General features: G+C 61.1%; 1 protein-coding gene across 1 annotated transcript; it reads left to right on the top strand.

Annotated features, from left to right (window-relative positions):
- Window positions 1-403: 403 nt before the first annotated feature.
- LOC311194992 (NADPH oxidase 5-like) lies at window positions 404-11107 on the top strand (the record flags this gene model as incomplete). Its single annotated transcript, XM_084268257.1, has 16 exons — window positions 404-523; window positions 984-1134; window positions 2225-2435; window positions 3228-3462; window positions 4036-4189; window positions 4961-5136; window positions 5493-5675; window positions 6382-6514; window positions 7295-7437; window positions 7825-8034; window positions 8792-8836; window positions 9159-9283; window positions 9646-9730; window positions 10085-10184; window positions 10354-10520; window positions 10976-11107. 16 exons carry the CDS (start codon window positions 404-406, stop codon window positions 11105-11107), a joined length of 2370 nt encoding a protein of 789 aa, XP_084124383.1.
- Between the last annotated feature and the right edge of the window lie 3421 nt (window positions 11108-14528).

The raw sequence follows: 14528 nt of genomic DNA, 5'->3' as shown, positions 1-14528 counted from the left end.
CATTCCCTCCTGTCCCATCACTTGGGAGAAGGACCAACCTCGCCCCGGGCTGCACCCTCCTTTCAGGTACCCGTAGAGAGCAACCAAGTCTCTCCTCAACCTCCTCTTCCTGTGTCTCCTCTCCCTGAATCTCTTGTGGATTCCTGAATCTCTCATGGATTTAGGTCCTCAAAAGCTGGGGTGTGCAGGCATGAGGGGGGGGGGCTCAACCATCCCCGGTGCGGGGCCAGCAGCAAGGGATGTCCCATCCCGCCCCAGTGAGCTGGGTGGGAGGCTGGGGGGGGAAGGGGGGGGTCTCTGGGAGGTGGAAGCATGGCAGCAACAGTAACAAAGCAGATATTTGGGGCTCTGGGGGGGGGGGTTACTGGGGGCTGCGTGGTGCCGTCCCGCAGGTGCCGGCACCATGAGCGCAGCCCAGGATGCCGAGTGGCTGCGGTGGGTGACGAAGCAGTTCGGGAGCATCGCGGGGGAGGACAAAGAGATCGACCTGGAAGAGTTCAAAACTGCTCTGCAAGTGAAGGAGGTGAGCGGTCCTGGGGGGCTGGGGGAGCTGGGGAGGGGGCTGGGGTCCCTTCTGTGGGCAGCACTGGCAGAGCCGCTGCTAAGCTGTGGTCTCTTACCCTGCCTGGAGAGTTAAGCTTAAAACTGGAATTAGGTGCCACTGGTTTGGGGGAGGGAGAAACCCAGGGATGCTCTGCATGGGTTAGCCACCCCCAGTCCATGGGATACCCACAGAGGCTTGGCTGTTTCCCAAGGAATTCCCCCCCAGCTGCCTGCTGTGCATCCCCAGGGCAGCTCCTCTGCCCCTGCAGAGCAGCACCCATCGTCTCTCCCTCCCATTTTTGGGCTGTCCCCAGTGACTTTGGAGCTTTTGCTGGGGCAGTTCCCATTGAAATGTGTTTGGAGCATCAGGATTCGGCTGGGGGGTGGGTGGAGCCTCCCATCCCACCACTGTGTCACAGGCAGTTGCCCCCTCCCCACAGCCCTTCTTCGCCGAGCGCTTCTTCGCGCTCTTCGACTCGGATGGGAGTGGGACCATCAGTCTGGGGGAGCTGCTGGGAGCCCTGAGCCTGCTCGTCCACGGGAGCCAGACTGACAAGCTCAGATTCCTCTTCCAAGTGTATGATGTGGACGGTAAGGGGATGAGCAGGAGGTTAATTCATTAGTATTTATTCATTTATTTGCTTGCTTCAAAGCCAAGCCGTGGCTCGCAGGGCACCCTGGCTCTGCCCTCAGCATCCCAGTGCCTCAGGCTTGGCATCGCCTCTGGCATGGGTTTGCCAGGCACCCCACAGCCCCTTGTTCTTTAAGAGGGAACCTGGGCATCCTGGAGCTGCCTGCTCCCCCCTCCACCAGCCCCCCTTTATGCTGAGCATCCTGTAATTGTCACAGAATACCCCCTCTGGGTGGGGTATTCCTGTCCTGGCTGTGCCCCCTCCCAGCTCCCTGGGCACCATCCCTTCTCATCTGGGGGGAAATATGAACAACTGGGAAGTCCTTGAGTGCTTGGCAACACCTAAACCATCCCTGTGTTACCAGCACTGTTCATCCCAGCATCCAAACACGGCATCCATCTGCTGCTAGAAAGAATTTAACTCTATCCTGGCCAAAACCAGGCCAGCATCCCTTCTTGGGGGGGAGGTTGGGAGTCATAGTGTAGGTCAGTGATCACTGCTGGATCTTTTAGAGGCCAGGATCTCCCAGGCCTGCTGGTGCTGCCTTCATCCCATGAGGAAAGCACCACAAACCCACCTGAGCAGCAGCGATTAAACCAACCGTGTGCCAGGATTCCCACGGTGAGGAGCAGCTCCTGCTCTGCTCAGACACCCAACCCTAAATCCCCGTGATCTTCAGGGACCCCAGCACCCTCTCTCCTCCCTCCATCAGCTGGGGAAGCTGGAAACAGGAAAGCAAAGCTCTTCCTCCAGCTGCTTTGCCTGTTCTGACCTGCTTGGGCTTGAAACACTGGCCAGAGAGCTGATTGCTGAGCCTCTTGCCTGGCTGGTTTGCTCTCATGCCGGTGTCTGTGCGCTGGTGACGTCTCCACTGCTGATGAGGTCACCACCTTTTTTGGGGAAAACCAGCTAATTTGTAAGCCATGGGCACAGCCCAGGCTGGGTGCTTGGCTCCCAGAGAGCCTGTGTGCGAGGCACCTTCTGCATTAAAGGTGAAACCGGGGGGCTGTCGGGGTGTTCGGGTGTACTGGGGTCCCTGCTCCACACAGGCAGCGGCTCCATCGACCCCGACGAGCTGCGCGTGGTGCTGGGGTGGTGCCTGCGGGAGAGCGCGATCGCCCTGCCCGAGGAGCGGCTGGCAGACCTCACCCTGGCGCTCTTCGAGGCTGCTGACAAGGACCACAGCGGCTCCATCACCTTCGAGGAGCTCAGGGAGGAGCTGGAGGCTTTTCCAGAGGTCATGGAGAACATGACCATCAGGTAGCTGCACCCGTGGGTCCCCCCGGCACAGCCCCTGGGGATGGGGGTGGTGGGGGGGTCCCTTTGTGGGTGCCTTTTCCAAGCATGGGATGTGTGTTCTCCTTGAGGGGGTTGTGGAGGGACCACGAGGTGCTTGGCCAGCACTGGGAGCAACCCAGGAGCCTTACGGTGCCAGGATGGGTGCGGGGCTCAGATGCAGCGGTGGTGTTAGGGTGGGTGCCAGGGTGGTGCCAGGATGAGTGTAGGGCTTAGTCACAGGGATGTGAGCAAGGATGGGCTCTGGGATGGGCACAGGGATGATGCTGGGATGGATGCCAGGCTGGGTGCAGGGTGTGGGTGCAGGGATGGTGCTTGGATGGTGCCAGAAGGGATGCTAGGCTGGATGCAGAGCTCAGACGTAGGGATAGGTGCAGGGCTGGTGCTGGGATGGTGCTGAGATGGGCACAGGGATGTTTCTAGGACAGATGCCAGGCTGGGTGCAGGGTGTGGATGCAGGGATGGGTGCAAGGATGTGTGCAGGGATGGTGCCATGTTTGGTGCAGAGCTCAGATGCAGGGATGGGTGCTGGGATGGTACTGGGATGGTGCTGAGAGGGTCATAAGGATGGTGCTAGGACATATGCCAGGCTGGGTGCAGGGATGGTGCCATGTTTGGTGCAGAGCTCTGATGCAGGGATGGATGTAGGGTGTGCGTGCAGGCATGGGTGCCAGCCACCATGTGGGGGTTCCAGTTGGGGTTTGGGGCTACCCCAGCTTCCCCCTTTCCCCGGACAATGGGTGCCTCTGCTCCCAGTGCAGCCAGCTGGCTGAAGCCCCCGCCGCCCTCGGAGAGCAGCTCCCGGCCGCGCTGCCTGACCCGGGCGTACTGGCACAACCACCGCGGCACGCTCGCCTTCCTGGGGGGCTACACCACCCTCAACCTCCTGCTCTTCACCCTGGCTGCCCTGCGGCACGCCGGCCGCGGCGGGTGGGTGCTGGTGGCCCGGGGCTGCGGGCAGTGCCTGAACTTCAACTGCGCCTTCCTCGCAGTGAGTGCCGGGTCCCCGGGGGGGTTGCTGAGCTGGTGGGGCTCAGGAGGTGATGCTGTGTATGGTCACAGTCACACTGGGACCTTATCCCTGTGCTGGAGGGCAGGATTTGGGGCTGGGCTGTCTCCTCTAATTAATTATATAGAAATAATGGGGTCAGGGCACTCATGGCACCCTCCTTATGGGTCCTGGGCTTCTACATCCACCTCCCAATGGGTCCTGGGCTTCTACATCCACCTCCCGATGGGTCCTGGGCTTCTACATCCACATCCTGATGGGTCCTGGGCTTCTACATCCACATCCTCATGGGTCCTGGGCTTCTACATCCAAATCCCAATGGGTCCTGGGCTTCTACATCCACCTCCCTATGGGTCCTGGGCTTCTACATCCACATCCTCATGGGTCCTGGGCTTCTACATCCACCTCCTCATGGGTCCTGCCTCTGGGCGCTCTCCAGGCTGACACCCCATATGAGCAGGGAGCCCCTGGCTTAGCCCCCCTCCCCCTTCTTCCCCCCAAACACCTCCTCTTGCCCCCTCGGCATCTCCCACTGCCCCTGTCCCTGTCCCGGAGGTGCTGATGCTGCGGAGGTGCCTGACCTGGCTGCGAGCTACCCCCGTCGCCAAGGTTTTGCCGCTGGACCAGCACGTCGCCTTCCACCAGCTGGTGGGGTACGTGGTGCTGGCGCTGGCGGCCGCTCACACGGGCGCCCACGTCGCCAACTTCAGTGAGTAGCAGCTCCTGGGCACGCGAGGCCCTTCCGGGTGCCACGGGTGTATCCCAGACAGCTCCCTGCCCTGGGTTTCCCCCTGCCGAGGAGGAAAACATCCCTTGGAGCAGGGGGCAGCCCCCGCACTGCCATGGGGAAGGGCTGCGGGGAGCTGGCCCAAGCCCCGAGGAGGGATGCTCATGTCCCGGCGGGATGCAGGTGTCCCACAGGGTGGGATGCACATGCTCTGTGGAGGGGATGCGGTGTCCTGGAGGGGATGCACATCTCCTAGGGGAGGGTGGAGGGCTCAAGCGCAGGGCTCTGAGAGGCCTCAGGCAGGGTGCAGGCAGCGGGAGGGCTCGTTCGGTGCCGCGCAGTCTGTGCGCTGCCTCTTATCCCCCTCTAGCGGCTTCCCAGCCCGCAGCGAAGGGCTCCGGGTGCCCCCAACCCCGCGCAGCTCCTGAGTGGGGTCTGCAACCCACGGACCACCCCCCCCCGGGCAGGATGCTGGGGGATGCACACTCCTTTCGGGCCCACGAGCATCATCACGCAGAGGAGCCCATCCGCTGGCGCTCCCAGCCCCGTGCTGAGCATCCCCGGGGTGCTGAGCATCCCCGGGGCGCTGAGTGGGAGATCGAGCTCCTGCAAGGAGCCTGGACCAGAGGAGTTGGGATGCTGCTTAGGGAGAAGCCAGTAACTCCCTGGCAAGGGTTAGGTGGGTGAGGGGAGCCCAGGCACGCAGCGGGTGGGTGCTGTGGGTGCTCCCCACCCAAACCACCGTGTCCCCAGGCGGGCTGGCGCAGCAGGATGGGCACCATGGCCTCGCTGAGTACCTCTTGTGGGCCCGGCCCGGCGCGGGGGGCCTGGCTGGCACGGCCTCGCAGACGGGGCTGGCTCTCCAGGCGCTGCTGGCTGCCATGCTCGCCTTCTCCAGCCCCTGCGTGCGACGGAGCGGCCACTTCCAGGTGGGTCCCACCCCGGCTGGAAAAGCCCCAGTGATGCCCAACACCGGCTTGGGGAGTGGGGTGAGGGCCCCATGGGTGGGTGCTGGCCCAGGGGTGGGTGCTGGCCCAGGAGTGGGTGCCCCCCCCTCCCACCTTCTTCCCTGACACCTCCCCTGGCCACCCCCACACTCCCCGGGCTCGCTGTTTTGGGGGTTCCATGCTTTCCTCCATCACTTGGGGTGCTTGTCCCCTGGGTATGCTCCACGCAGCCTCCCCCTGCCCCCCTGCCCTGAGCACCATTTGGCTCCACAGCCTTCAGTTCATGCTCACCACCCCCCCCTCCTCCAACCTGTGCCCCCCCCACTCCCTGCCCACAGGTCTTCTACTGGACCCACCTCTCCTACATCTCAATCTGGACCCTCCTCATCCTCCATGCCCCCCACTTCTGGAAGTGGTTTGCTGTTCCCGGCTGCCTCTTCGTGCTGGAGAAGCTGCTGGGTTTGGCTCGGCGGCGTGCGGGGGGGCTGCGCATCGTGGAGGTCAACCTGCTCCCCTCCAAGGTCTGCACCCCTCCCCACTTACTCTCCCAGGCCCTCAGGTCCCTTCTTCTTCCCAGAGTGGGAATTGAGATGCTGCCACTCACGGAAACACCTTTAATATCTGCAGGATGGTTTAGAGTTCAGGGAAAAGCACTTTGCTGGTTATCCAATGCAGGGGTGTGTGGAAGGGGGGGTGATGTGCTTTCACCCCTGGAAGGGGGATGCTCCCCCAGTGACTCATGAATAGCTTGTACAGAAGAGGTGCAGGTTCAGGATGAGTTGGGGAAGGTTTGCAGCCAGAGGTGAAAGTGATTTCTTCATCTTCCAGCCATTTTTTCTTTCATTGGGAGCTTTTGCCTGGTTTTCAAGTGAAAACCCAACTCCTCTGAACTCACAGAGCAGCTGGAGACAAAACCAACAGCTGCTCAGACTCTTAAGTGCTCCAGAAAGTTGGTTGGTTGGGGCCAGCCCGAGCTGGGATGTCTGTTGGACAGCAGAGCTGGGCAGAGACAGGGGCAGACACTCTTCTCAGGTCAAACCCCAGAATCACAGGGGTTGGAAGGGACCTCAAGAGATCATCGAGTCCAACCCCAAACCCACGAGTCTTGTGCTGGTCACTCCCTAAAACAGGGGCACAACCCCAAGTGCTCGCGGGCTGCAGAAAGACCATCCCAGAGGAGACAGACCATGGGGTGCTCCCAGCATTCCCAGTCTGCTTTTCCTACAGGTGACTCACCTTGTGATCGAGAGGCCCCAGTTCTTCCACTACAAGCCCGGAGACTACATCTACCTGAACATCCCGGCCATCGCCACCTACGAGTGGCATCCCTTCAGCATCAGCAGCGCTCCGGAGCAGCCAGGTGATCACCCACCTGTCCTCATTGTCCATTGCCAGGAGGTTTTGATCACCAGGGTGATGTTCTGCATCACTGGAGCCCTGTCTGTGTGGTTGGAAGCCCTCAGGGGGCCATGCAGAGAGGGGCTCCACACCCATGGAGCAGCATGTGGTCCTGCATCCCTCACCTCACCCACCCCCATCTCTGCCTGTGTATAATTGCTGTAAAACTCCTGAGGGTTGTGGTTAGGAGCTGTTAGAGCAAACCCTGTCCCGTGCTGCCAGCCCAGTGCTGATGAGAGGGATGTCAGTGGGGAAGAGGTGCTGGGCTGGCTGAGCAGCTCTGTGTGCAGGATGCCCACCCGCTGCTGGGGAAGGGGCTGGAGGGCAAATCCTCTGAGGAGTGGCTGAGGGAGCTGGGGGTGTTGAGCCTGGAGAAGAGGAGGCTGAGGGGAGACCTTATCCCCACCTACACTGCCCTGCCAGGAGGGTGCAGAGAGGTGGGTGATGGTCTCTTCAGCCAGGGGACAGGAGATGGGACAAGGGGCAATGGGCTCAAGCTGCCCCAGGGCAGGGTCAGCTCAGATGGGAGGGAAAAGTTCTTCCCTGAAAGAGTTGTGGGGCTGTGGCACAGGCTGCCCAGGGAGGGGGCTGAGTCCCCACCCCTGGGTGTGTTTAACAGATGAGGAGATGAGGTGCTCAGGGATGTGGTTTAGCACAGGACAGGAATGGTTGGACTCGATGATCTTAAAGGTCTTTTCCAACCCCGTGATTCTGGGATTCTGAGCTCCCCTTCGCCCCACAGAGACCCTCTGGCTGCACATCAGGTCGCTGGGCCAGTGGACCAACAAGCTGTACGAATACTTCCAGCAGCCCGAACTGCCCAGCCCGGAGCTGAAGCCGCTGAGCCGGCGCCTGAGGGAGAGGCGACGCCGGCGCCGGGCCCAGGTGGGTGCTGATGGGGCTCAGAGTGCCTCAGAGGCAGAGCTGGGACCTTATGGTGCTGCTGGGCAGTGGAGGTTTGTGGGGCAACAGCTTTGCCAAGCTCAGGACCCCCTACAGCGTCCCCACGGGGTTCTCCAGATGAGATCCCCATCCACTGGTCTGTCTGGGCAAGCTCCAGGAAAGCCAAGGAGTGAGGGGATAGCTGTGTGGGATATCTGTGTGGGATATCTGTGTGGGATAGCTGTGTGGGATAGCTGTGTGGGATAGCTGTGTGGGATAGCTGTGTGGGATAGCTGTGTGGGATGCTCTCTGCTTGCTGGCTCCCCGGGTCACCCCGGTTCTCAGCCGGCTGGGCGTTGGGGTACCGCCTGTGGCGTGCCTCCCCCCAAGGGTTTCGTGTCCCCCCGCTGCAGCTGTAGGACCCCGAGGGATGGGGCAGCCAGTGATGCCTCCGCCTTTGGCTTCCAGGAGGGTCTGTGCAGCAGAGCCGGCTCCCAGGGGGCGGCCGTGGCCACCGGTGAGGACGGAGCCGTTCAGCTGACATCCTACAAAGCCACCGGTGCTGCCAGCCCAGGAGAAGAGGATCCATCAGCAGGGGGGGTGAGCATCACCTCCCACCCTCACCCAGCCCCACCCAGCCCCCCATGAGCCCCTGGTGCCTGTGGGATAGGAGGGGGGTTCTCTGCTCTCACTGATCCGGCAGCAGCCCGAGGACCGGTGCCGGGGGGGAGCATCACTTCCATCCCCAGGGGCTCAGAGCTCCTGAAAAGTCTCTTTGGGCCAGAAAAGAGTTTTTTCTTGCCTGTAAACAGCAGTGATGTGGGATGCTGGGAGCCACCATCAGCGGCTTTTACCCCCCAGCACCAGGAGCTCTGGGGATATCGCCTGCCTGGGCTGGAGGAGCAGAGCTGGATGTGCTGAGCTTCCCAGCACTGGGCAGAGTTTCTGTCTCTGCCACCTCCCCTGGTGAGCTGGGGGTCCTGCTCCCACCCCTCATGCCATCGTGGCTCTCTCAAAGCTCTTCTTGACCCCCTCTCCCTCCCCCAACCCCATCTGGGGATTTGGGTAATTGCTTTTTTAGTCACTGTCGAGCCACTCGTGGTCCAGGTGACATCAGGTGACACGTCCTGGTGTTGGATGTTGGTGGGACATCCCATCAGGAGCACAGGCACCACGCTGGGCTCGGCTCGAGCAACGCCCTGGGGTGCAGTGGGAAGTGTGTGTGTGCAGCTGGATAAACCCAGCTGGGAAAAGAGACCCTCTACCCCCCCCAAAAGGAAGCTGAGGAACACGGGGTTAGCATAGCCAGCTGCAGGGGGTGGCAGGAGGGACAGTCACTGCTCTCTCCTCCTAGCAGGTCCCCACCAGAGCAGGGGAGACCCGTCGGCTCTGCAGCATCAAGGTGAGGGATACCTCAGTTCCCCCCTCCCCGGCTCTGGGGAGCAGGGCTGCACTCAGCACCCCCCAGGATCCCATATGTGTCCATATCCCTGGGCACAAGGATCCCACCCAGGGCTGATGCAGACCCTGCACTTCCAGGGGTCTCATGCTTCTCCCCACCCTGTCCTCCTCCTCTTCATGAAACACCCACAAAGACCCCAAATCCTGCCCAGGCTCCAGACACCTGCACCTCACCTTGCCCCCCACCCCCACCCTGCAGCCTGAGAGCTGTTTCAGAGAGACCCATGGGCTGCTGGATCTCTCCCACTCCTCATCTCTCCCAGTGCTACATCGACGGCCCCTTCGGGACGCCGACGCGCAGGATCTTCACCTCGGAGCACGCGGTGCTGATCGGCGCCGGCATCGGCATCACCCCCTTCGCCTCCATCCTGCAGAGCATCATGTACAGGTCGGTGCTGGAGCAGACCCCTGACACCAGCTCTGACGTGGCTTTGGGAGGTGTGAGATGTGATGTATGGCCCGTCCTATGATGGTTCTCCCCGTGGGGTGGCACTGTGGGGTGGCACTGTGGGGTGGCACTGTGGGGTGGCACCCATCGCGGCTGCTCCCCGCTTCTCGGGGCCATGAGACCCACAGTGGGTTTTCCCTGCATGTCAGGCTTCCCACAGGGATTCCTGCTGTGGGAAACCCACAGGAAGGGGTTTGCACCATGGGCAACCAGGAATGGGTGCTGAGGCTCTCCCTGCAGAGGGGGGCAGGGGGCTGTGGCTTGCAGGGGGGGGGCAGGCTGAGCTGTGTCTGCCCTCCCAGGTACCGCCGGCGAAAGCAGAGCTGCCCCAGCTGCCACCACTCGTGGTGTGAGGACCTGCGGGATGAGGAGATGATGCTCAGGAAGGTGGGAGCAGGAAAAGGGGGACAAGGTTTGCCTTGGGGGTAGGGGCAGGAGCAGCACCCCTTCCCAGCATGGGAGGTCTGAGGTCTGCCCAGGGAGGGGGTTGAGTCACCTTCCCTGGATGTGTTTTTAAAAAAGGGGTGCATGAGGTGCTCAGGGATCTGGTTTAGCTCAGGATGGGGATGGTTGGACTTGAGGATCTTAAAGGTCTTTTCCAGCCTGGTGATTCTGTGATTCTGTGGGGTGGTGGGTGGCTGGACTTGGCCCCTTTGCTGCCTGCCAGCTCTGCAGGGGAGGGTGCTGTGTCCTTCAGGGGAGGGTGCTGTGTCCTTCAGGGGCGGGTGCTGTGTCCTTCAGGTTGACTTCATCTGGATAAACCGGGACCAGAAGCACTTTGAGTGGTTCGTCAGCCTGCTAACCAAGCTGGAAATGGAGCAGGCTCAGCAGGAGCCCGGAGGTGAGTTTGGGAGGGGGTGCAGGGGCTGGCCAGTACAGCCCCCAGCCCTGGGACTGCCCAGCCCTGGGCTTGGCATCATCCCTGGCAGAGCCCAAGTGACCTGAGGGGCTGCGGAGTGGGGCTGGACCCCCCCCATCCTCCTGCAGCTGGGCTCCCCTCGACCACCCAGGGCGGTTTTTGGAGATGCACATGTACATGACCTCGGCCCTTGGCAAGAGTGACATGAAGGCCATCGGGCTGCAGATGGCCCTGGACCTGCTGGCTGCCAAGGAGCAGAGGGACTCCATCACGGGGCTGCGGACCAGGACCCAGCCCGGCCGCCCTGACTGGGGCAAGGTGAGGGGTGGTCCTGCCCTGCCCCACTGATCACACTCAGGGGAAGGGAGCCCTGTCCCCTGAAGCTGCTCTTTGAGGGGGCACCGTGGGAGAGCTCGGATTCGGAGTAGGGGGATGCACTGGGATACCCAGACCTGAGGGAGCTTCTCCATCCCGTGGGAAAGAAAGCCTCAGGGAGGCTGAGTCGTGCCAGGTGGCAACTGCCAATGTGGGCAGGGGTCTGGCTGTCCTTGGGCTGGCTGCCCCAGCCTCCTCTCCTCTCCTCTCCTCTCCTCTCCCTCTCCCTCTCCCTCTCCCTCTCCCTCTCCCTCTCCCTCTCCCTCTCCCTCTCCCTCTCCCTCTCCCTCTCCCTCTCCCTCTCCCTCTTCCTCTCCCTCTCCCTCTCCCTCTCCCTCTCCCTCTCCTCTCCCTCTCCTCTTCTTCCCTCCTCTCCCCTCCTCTCCCCTGTGCCCCAGGTTTTCGGGAAGGTGGCGGAGGAGAAGAAAGGGAAAGTCCAGGTCTTCTTCTGCGGCTCCCCGGTGCTGGCCAAGGTCATCAGGACACACTGCGAGCGCTTCGGCTTCCGCTTCTTCAAGGAGAACTTCTAAGCAGCAGCCCGTGCCCCGCTGCCTGCCCCTGCCAGCCCCGGGGCGGGGTGACGGGCTCCAGGGGACGGATCTCGCTGCACCGCCCGCGTTGGCTCTGGTCGGGGCTGGGGAGGGCGGGGATGCTTGGGAAGCAAGAGATGGGGAGGGCAAAGGGGCTTTGGGCTGGAGGGGACGGGGTCTTGGGGCCGTTCGGGGTGTCCTGGGTTTTGAAGGGGAAAGGACCAGCGCCCCAGAGCCCTTTGGGATGAGGATGGGGTGGTGGTGGGGGCACAGCGTCCTTCATCCCCCCGCAGGGCTTTGGGGCGGGGGGGGGGGACACAGGGTCTTGGCCCCCCCTCGGGATGGAGGGGGGTGTCCCGGGGCACCCCGCGCCGGCAGCCCGGCGGAGCGGTGCCCACAGGAGGGCACTGCAGCCCCGGCAACCGCGGCTCGCCGGCCCCGAGTGCTCCCGGCCACCCCCAAGCCCCTCCTGCCTGCGCAAGGCGACAGCCGGACCCCTGTACCCATCCCAGAGCCGGCGGGGTGCCGGCACGGGCACCCCTGGCTTTGTCACTGAGCCCTAAGCGAGGGGCTGCTCCGGGGGCAGCTGCAGCATGAACCGTGTGGCTGAGCCGGCTTCGGGCAGGCGGGGTGGGTACCGCTGCCCTCTGCCTTACATCCCAGCTGAGGGATGTGATGGAGGGAGCACCCAGCCCTCCCTCGTGAGAGCCGGGAGCCCTCAGGGCCCTGCCAAGGCGCAGAGTGAGGTGCTGATCCCAAAAGCAGCGTCTCTTCTCCGCCCTGGCGAACGTGGGCTGCAAGGATGGAGATGTGGGGCAGCTCAGCTCAGCTTCCCCTTCATCCCACCGCATCCTCCAGCGTCAGCTCGCTCTGCAGAGTCTCCTTAGCCCGACAAAGAGTCTCCTTAGCCCTGCACTCCCCGCCACAGCTCCGTGTCCCTTCCCAGCTTCATCCCAGGAAATTAAAGGTCTTTGCTAGACGCCCATGCTTTGAAACGGAGCCTGGATGTGCCCCTGGACTGATCCTCTGGGGCACAGACCAGGGCGCTGCTTTAACCAGCATCACCACAGGGGAAGCCCATGGCTGTTCCAATCAGGGGATGATGGAAGATCCGAGGGAAAATCAGGACAGCTGCAGCCTCCTGGGGCTTGCAGGGAAATAAAGACACCCCCCCACCACCACCCCCACCATGGAGTCAGGGTGGGTTAGGGGTATCTCCCAGCCACGCTGCTGGATCGACCCCATCCATGTGCACAGCCCCAGGTCAAACATCACCCAAGACGCCAGCAAAAAAATAAAGAAGAAATTGAAACAACAGCAACGTGGCAGCATCACGTGGCCGAGGAAAACACGCTCGTCCCAGGCATGAAGAAGAGTTAATTACATCTCCCCCTCCTCCTCCCTCCCTTTCCAAGCAATTAGAACCAGAATGAATCATTATGAGTCTGCTGATCATCACTCTCCTTCCGCATCCCCGCCGGGGCGCAGGGTGCTGAGCGCTCTGCTGCTTCCAGAGCCTCCAAGGGAAAAAGAAAGCAGATTTGGCTCTTTTTGGTTGAGCATCACGGCACCAGAGGGTGCACACAGAGGGGTTTTGGGGGGAAAACATGCAAAAAACCCCCAGAAACAGGGCTGCCAGCCCGGTGAGGAGCACGCAGCCCTGCTTCCAAAGAGTGTGAGGATTTTGTGGGTTTGGGTTTTTGTGTTCCCTTTAGAGCAAAGCATCGGTGTCTGGGGACACTGATGTGTCACCTGGCTGCTCCTGCCCTGCAGCACACAGGCCACCAGTGGCTCATTGGGAGGTACTGGGTTCCTTCCCCTCTTTTCAAGGCTGGAGATGTGCTGGAGGGGGGGGTTGCACAGTGCAGGAGGTGGTTTTGCTGCCCCAGAGCGCCTTGCTTTGAGCTGGCTGCCTGGGCAGCAGGACCCTCCTGCCTGCACTCCCACCCCAGGGTGGGGTTTCCATTGGTGGTGGGCAGGACGATGCTCAGCAGATGGTGGGGGAGAGCACTGAGGATGAGGGGTGGGGATGGAGGCAGCATCAAGGTCACTGCTGACATGACGAATACTGAGCTGCTCACGTCCCAGCCAGGGCGATGAAAAATTAATGCATTTCTTCCCCTTCCATCTGCAGAAGCTGCCATATCTCCCCCCCCCCCCCCCCAAGAAATCCCCCCCCACCCACACACACCCCCACCCATCACATCTCCGGTTCATCGGATGTTTCCTTCGGTTCCTGGGAATAAATGATTACAAGATGTGACAGTCGGGGAGGGGGGGAACTGCTGCTGCTCCAGGGGGTTTGATGCTGGAGCTGGGGTGGGGGATGTGCCAGCAGCCTGCCTGCACAGTGGGGTACAGCCAGCTCCAGCTCCTTGGCCAGAGCTGGGATGAGACACGGTGCCCAGAGAGGGGGCTGCTCCCTCCAAACCCAGGATCCGCTGCAGTTTGGGGTTTGTTTTCCATGTTAAAGCAACAGGAGGCTCCGGATTGGGGAGCTGGGGAGGCAGGGGGTGAGGTTGGGTAATGATACACCTCCTGATGAATGCCTTCCCTCGGCTGGCTTCGTTATTGTGATTACACTCTGGCTGTAGCATAGCAACAGCTAATTGTTGGTTGGATGCACAGCGCATAATTCCCTGTATTAAAATTTTATTAAGATATAATTGATGCAGTGGAGGCCTCAAGGATGCAGGAGAGGAGGCAGCAGCACCTTCTCCAGGCTCTGCTGTGTCCACCCTGAGCCACCGCTCCAGCTGATGGGGTTTAGGTGATGGCTGAGCCTTGGGACACCAGGTCTTGGTGTTGGGATATCAGTTCTCCCCAGTGCTGGAGGGAAATGGATGGGAAGGTGTGGCTGCCGAAAGCCCTTCGCTCCCCCAGCACCCACGAACCCCAGACAGAGAGGGAAACCTTAAAGAAACTGTATTTATTAACAGCATGCTCACACTTGGCATATCCTATTACTAACAGGTCCTGGTACATAGATATTATTCACTTAAGTAATCAATCACTGCCAACAAATTACAGGATACGGGGAATGGAATTAGCAAAATGAACTATGGATGTAAAATTCATTTGAAATTCAATTTAGGAGCAACATTAGCTTTCAATTAGTCTGCCCAACTGCTTGAGCATCGTTTTGTCTATCAGGTTTTAAAATAAATGCAATTAACCTTTGCTGTTCAATCGTTGTTGATTTCATTGATATAATTATTCTGCGGCTCCTAATATTTTGCTTGGGTGAGATCTCATTAGCTGGTGGCTCCTAATTAGGGGAATGACGGGCCAGTGGTGGTTTCTGGGTCTTCTCGTTCTCTCTGCCAGGGGAAGGGGATGCTCCAGAGCTGTGAAATTTTATACTGGGAGGGGACAGGACCTGTCCCCGCTGTCCCCAGTAGAACTGGTCCCAAACTGGTGG

The sequence above is a fragment of the Gallinula chloropus genome, assembly GCF_964237585.1.
Source record: "Gallinula chloropus genome assembly, chromosome: 9".
Taxonomy (NCBI): domain Eukaryota; kingdom Metazoa; phylum Chordata; class Aves; order Gruiformes; family Rallidae; genus Gallinula; species Gallinula chloropus.
The sequence above is the reverse complement of the archived record's forward strand: the minus strand, read 5'-3'. Positions and strand labels throughout refer to the sequence as shown.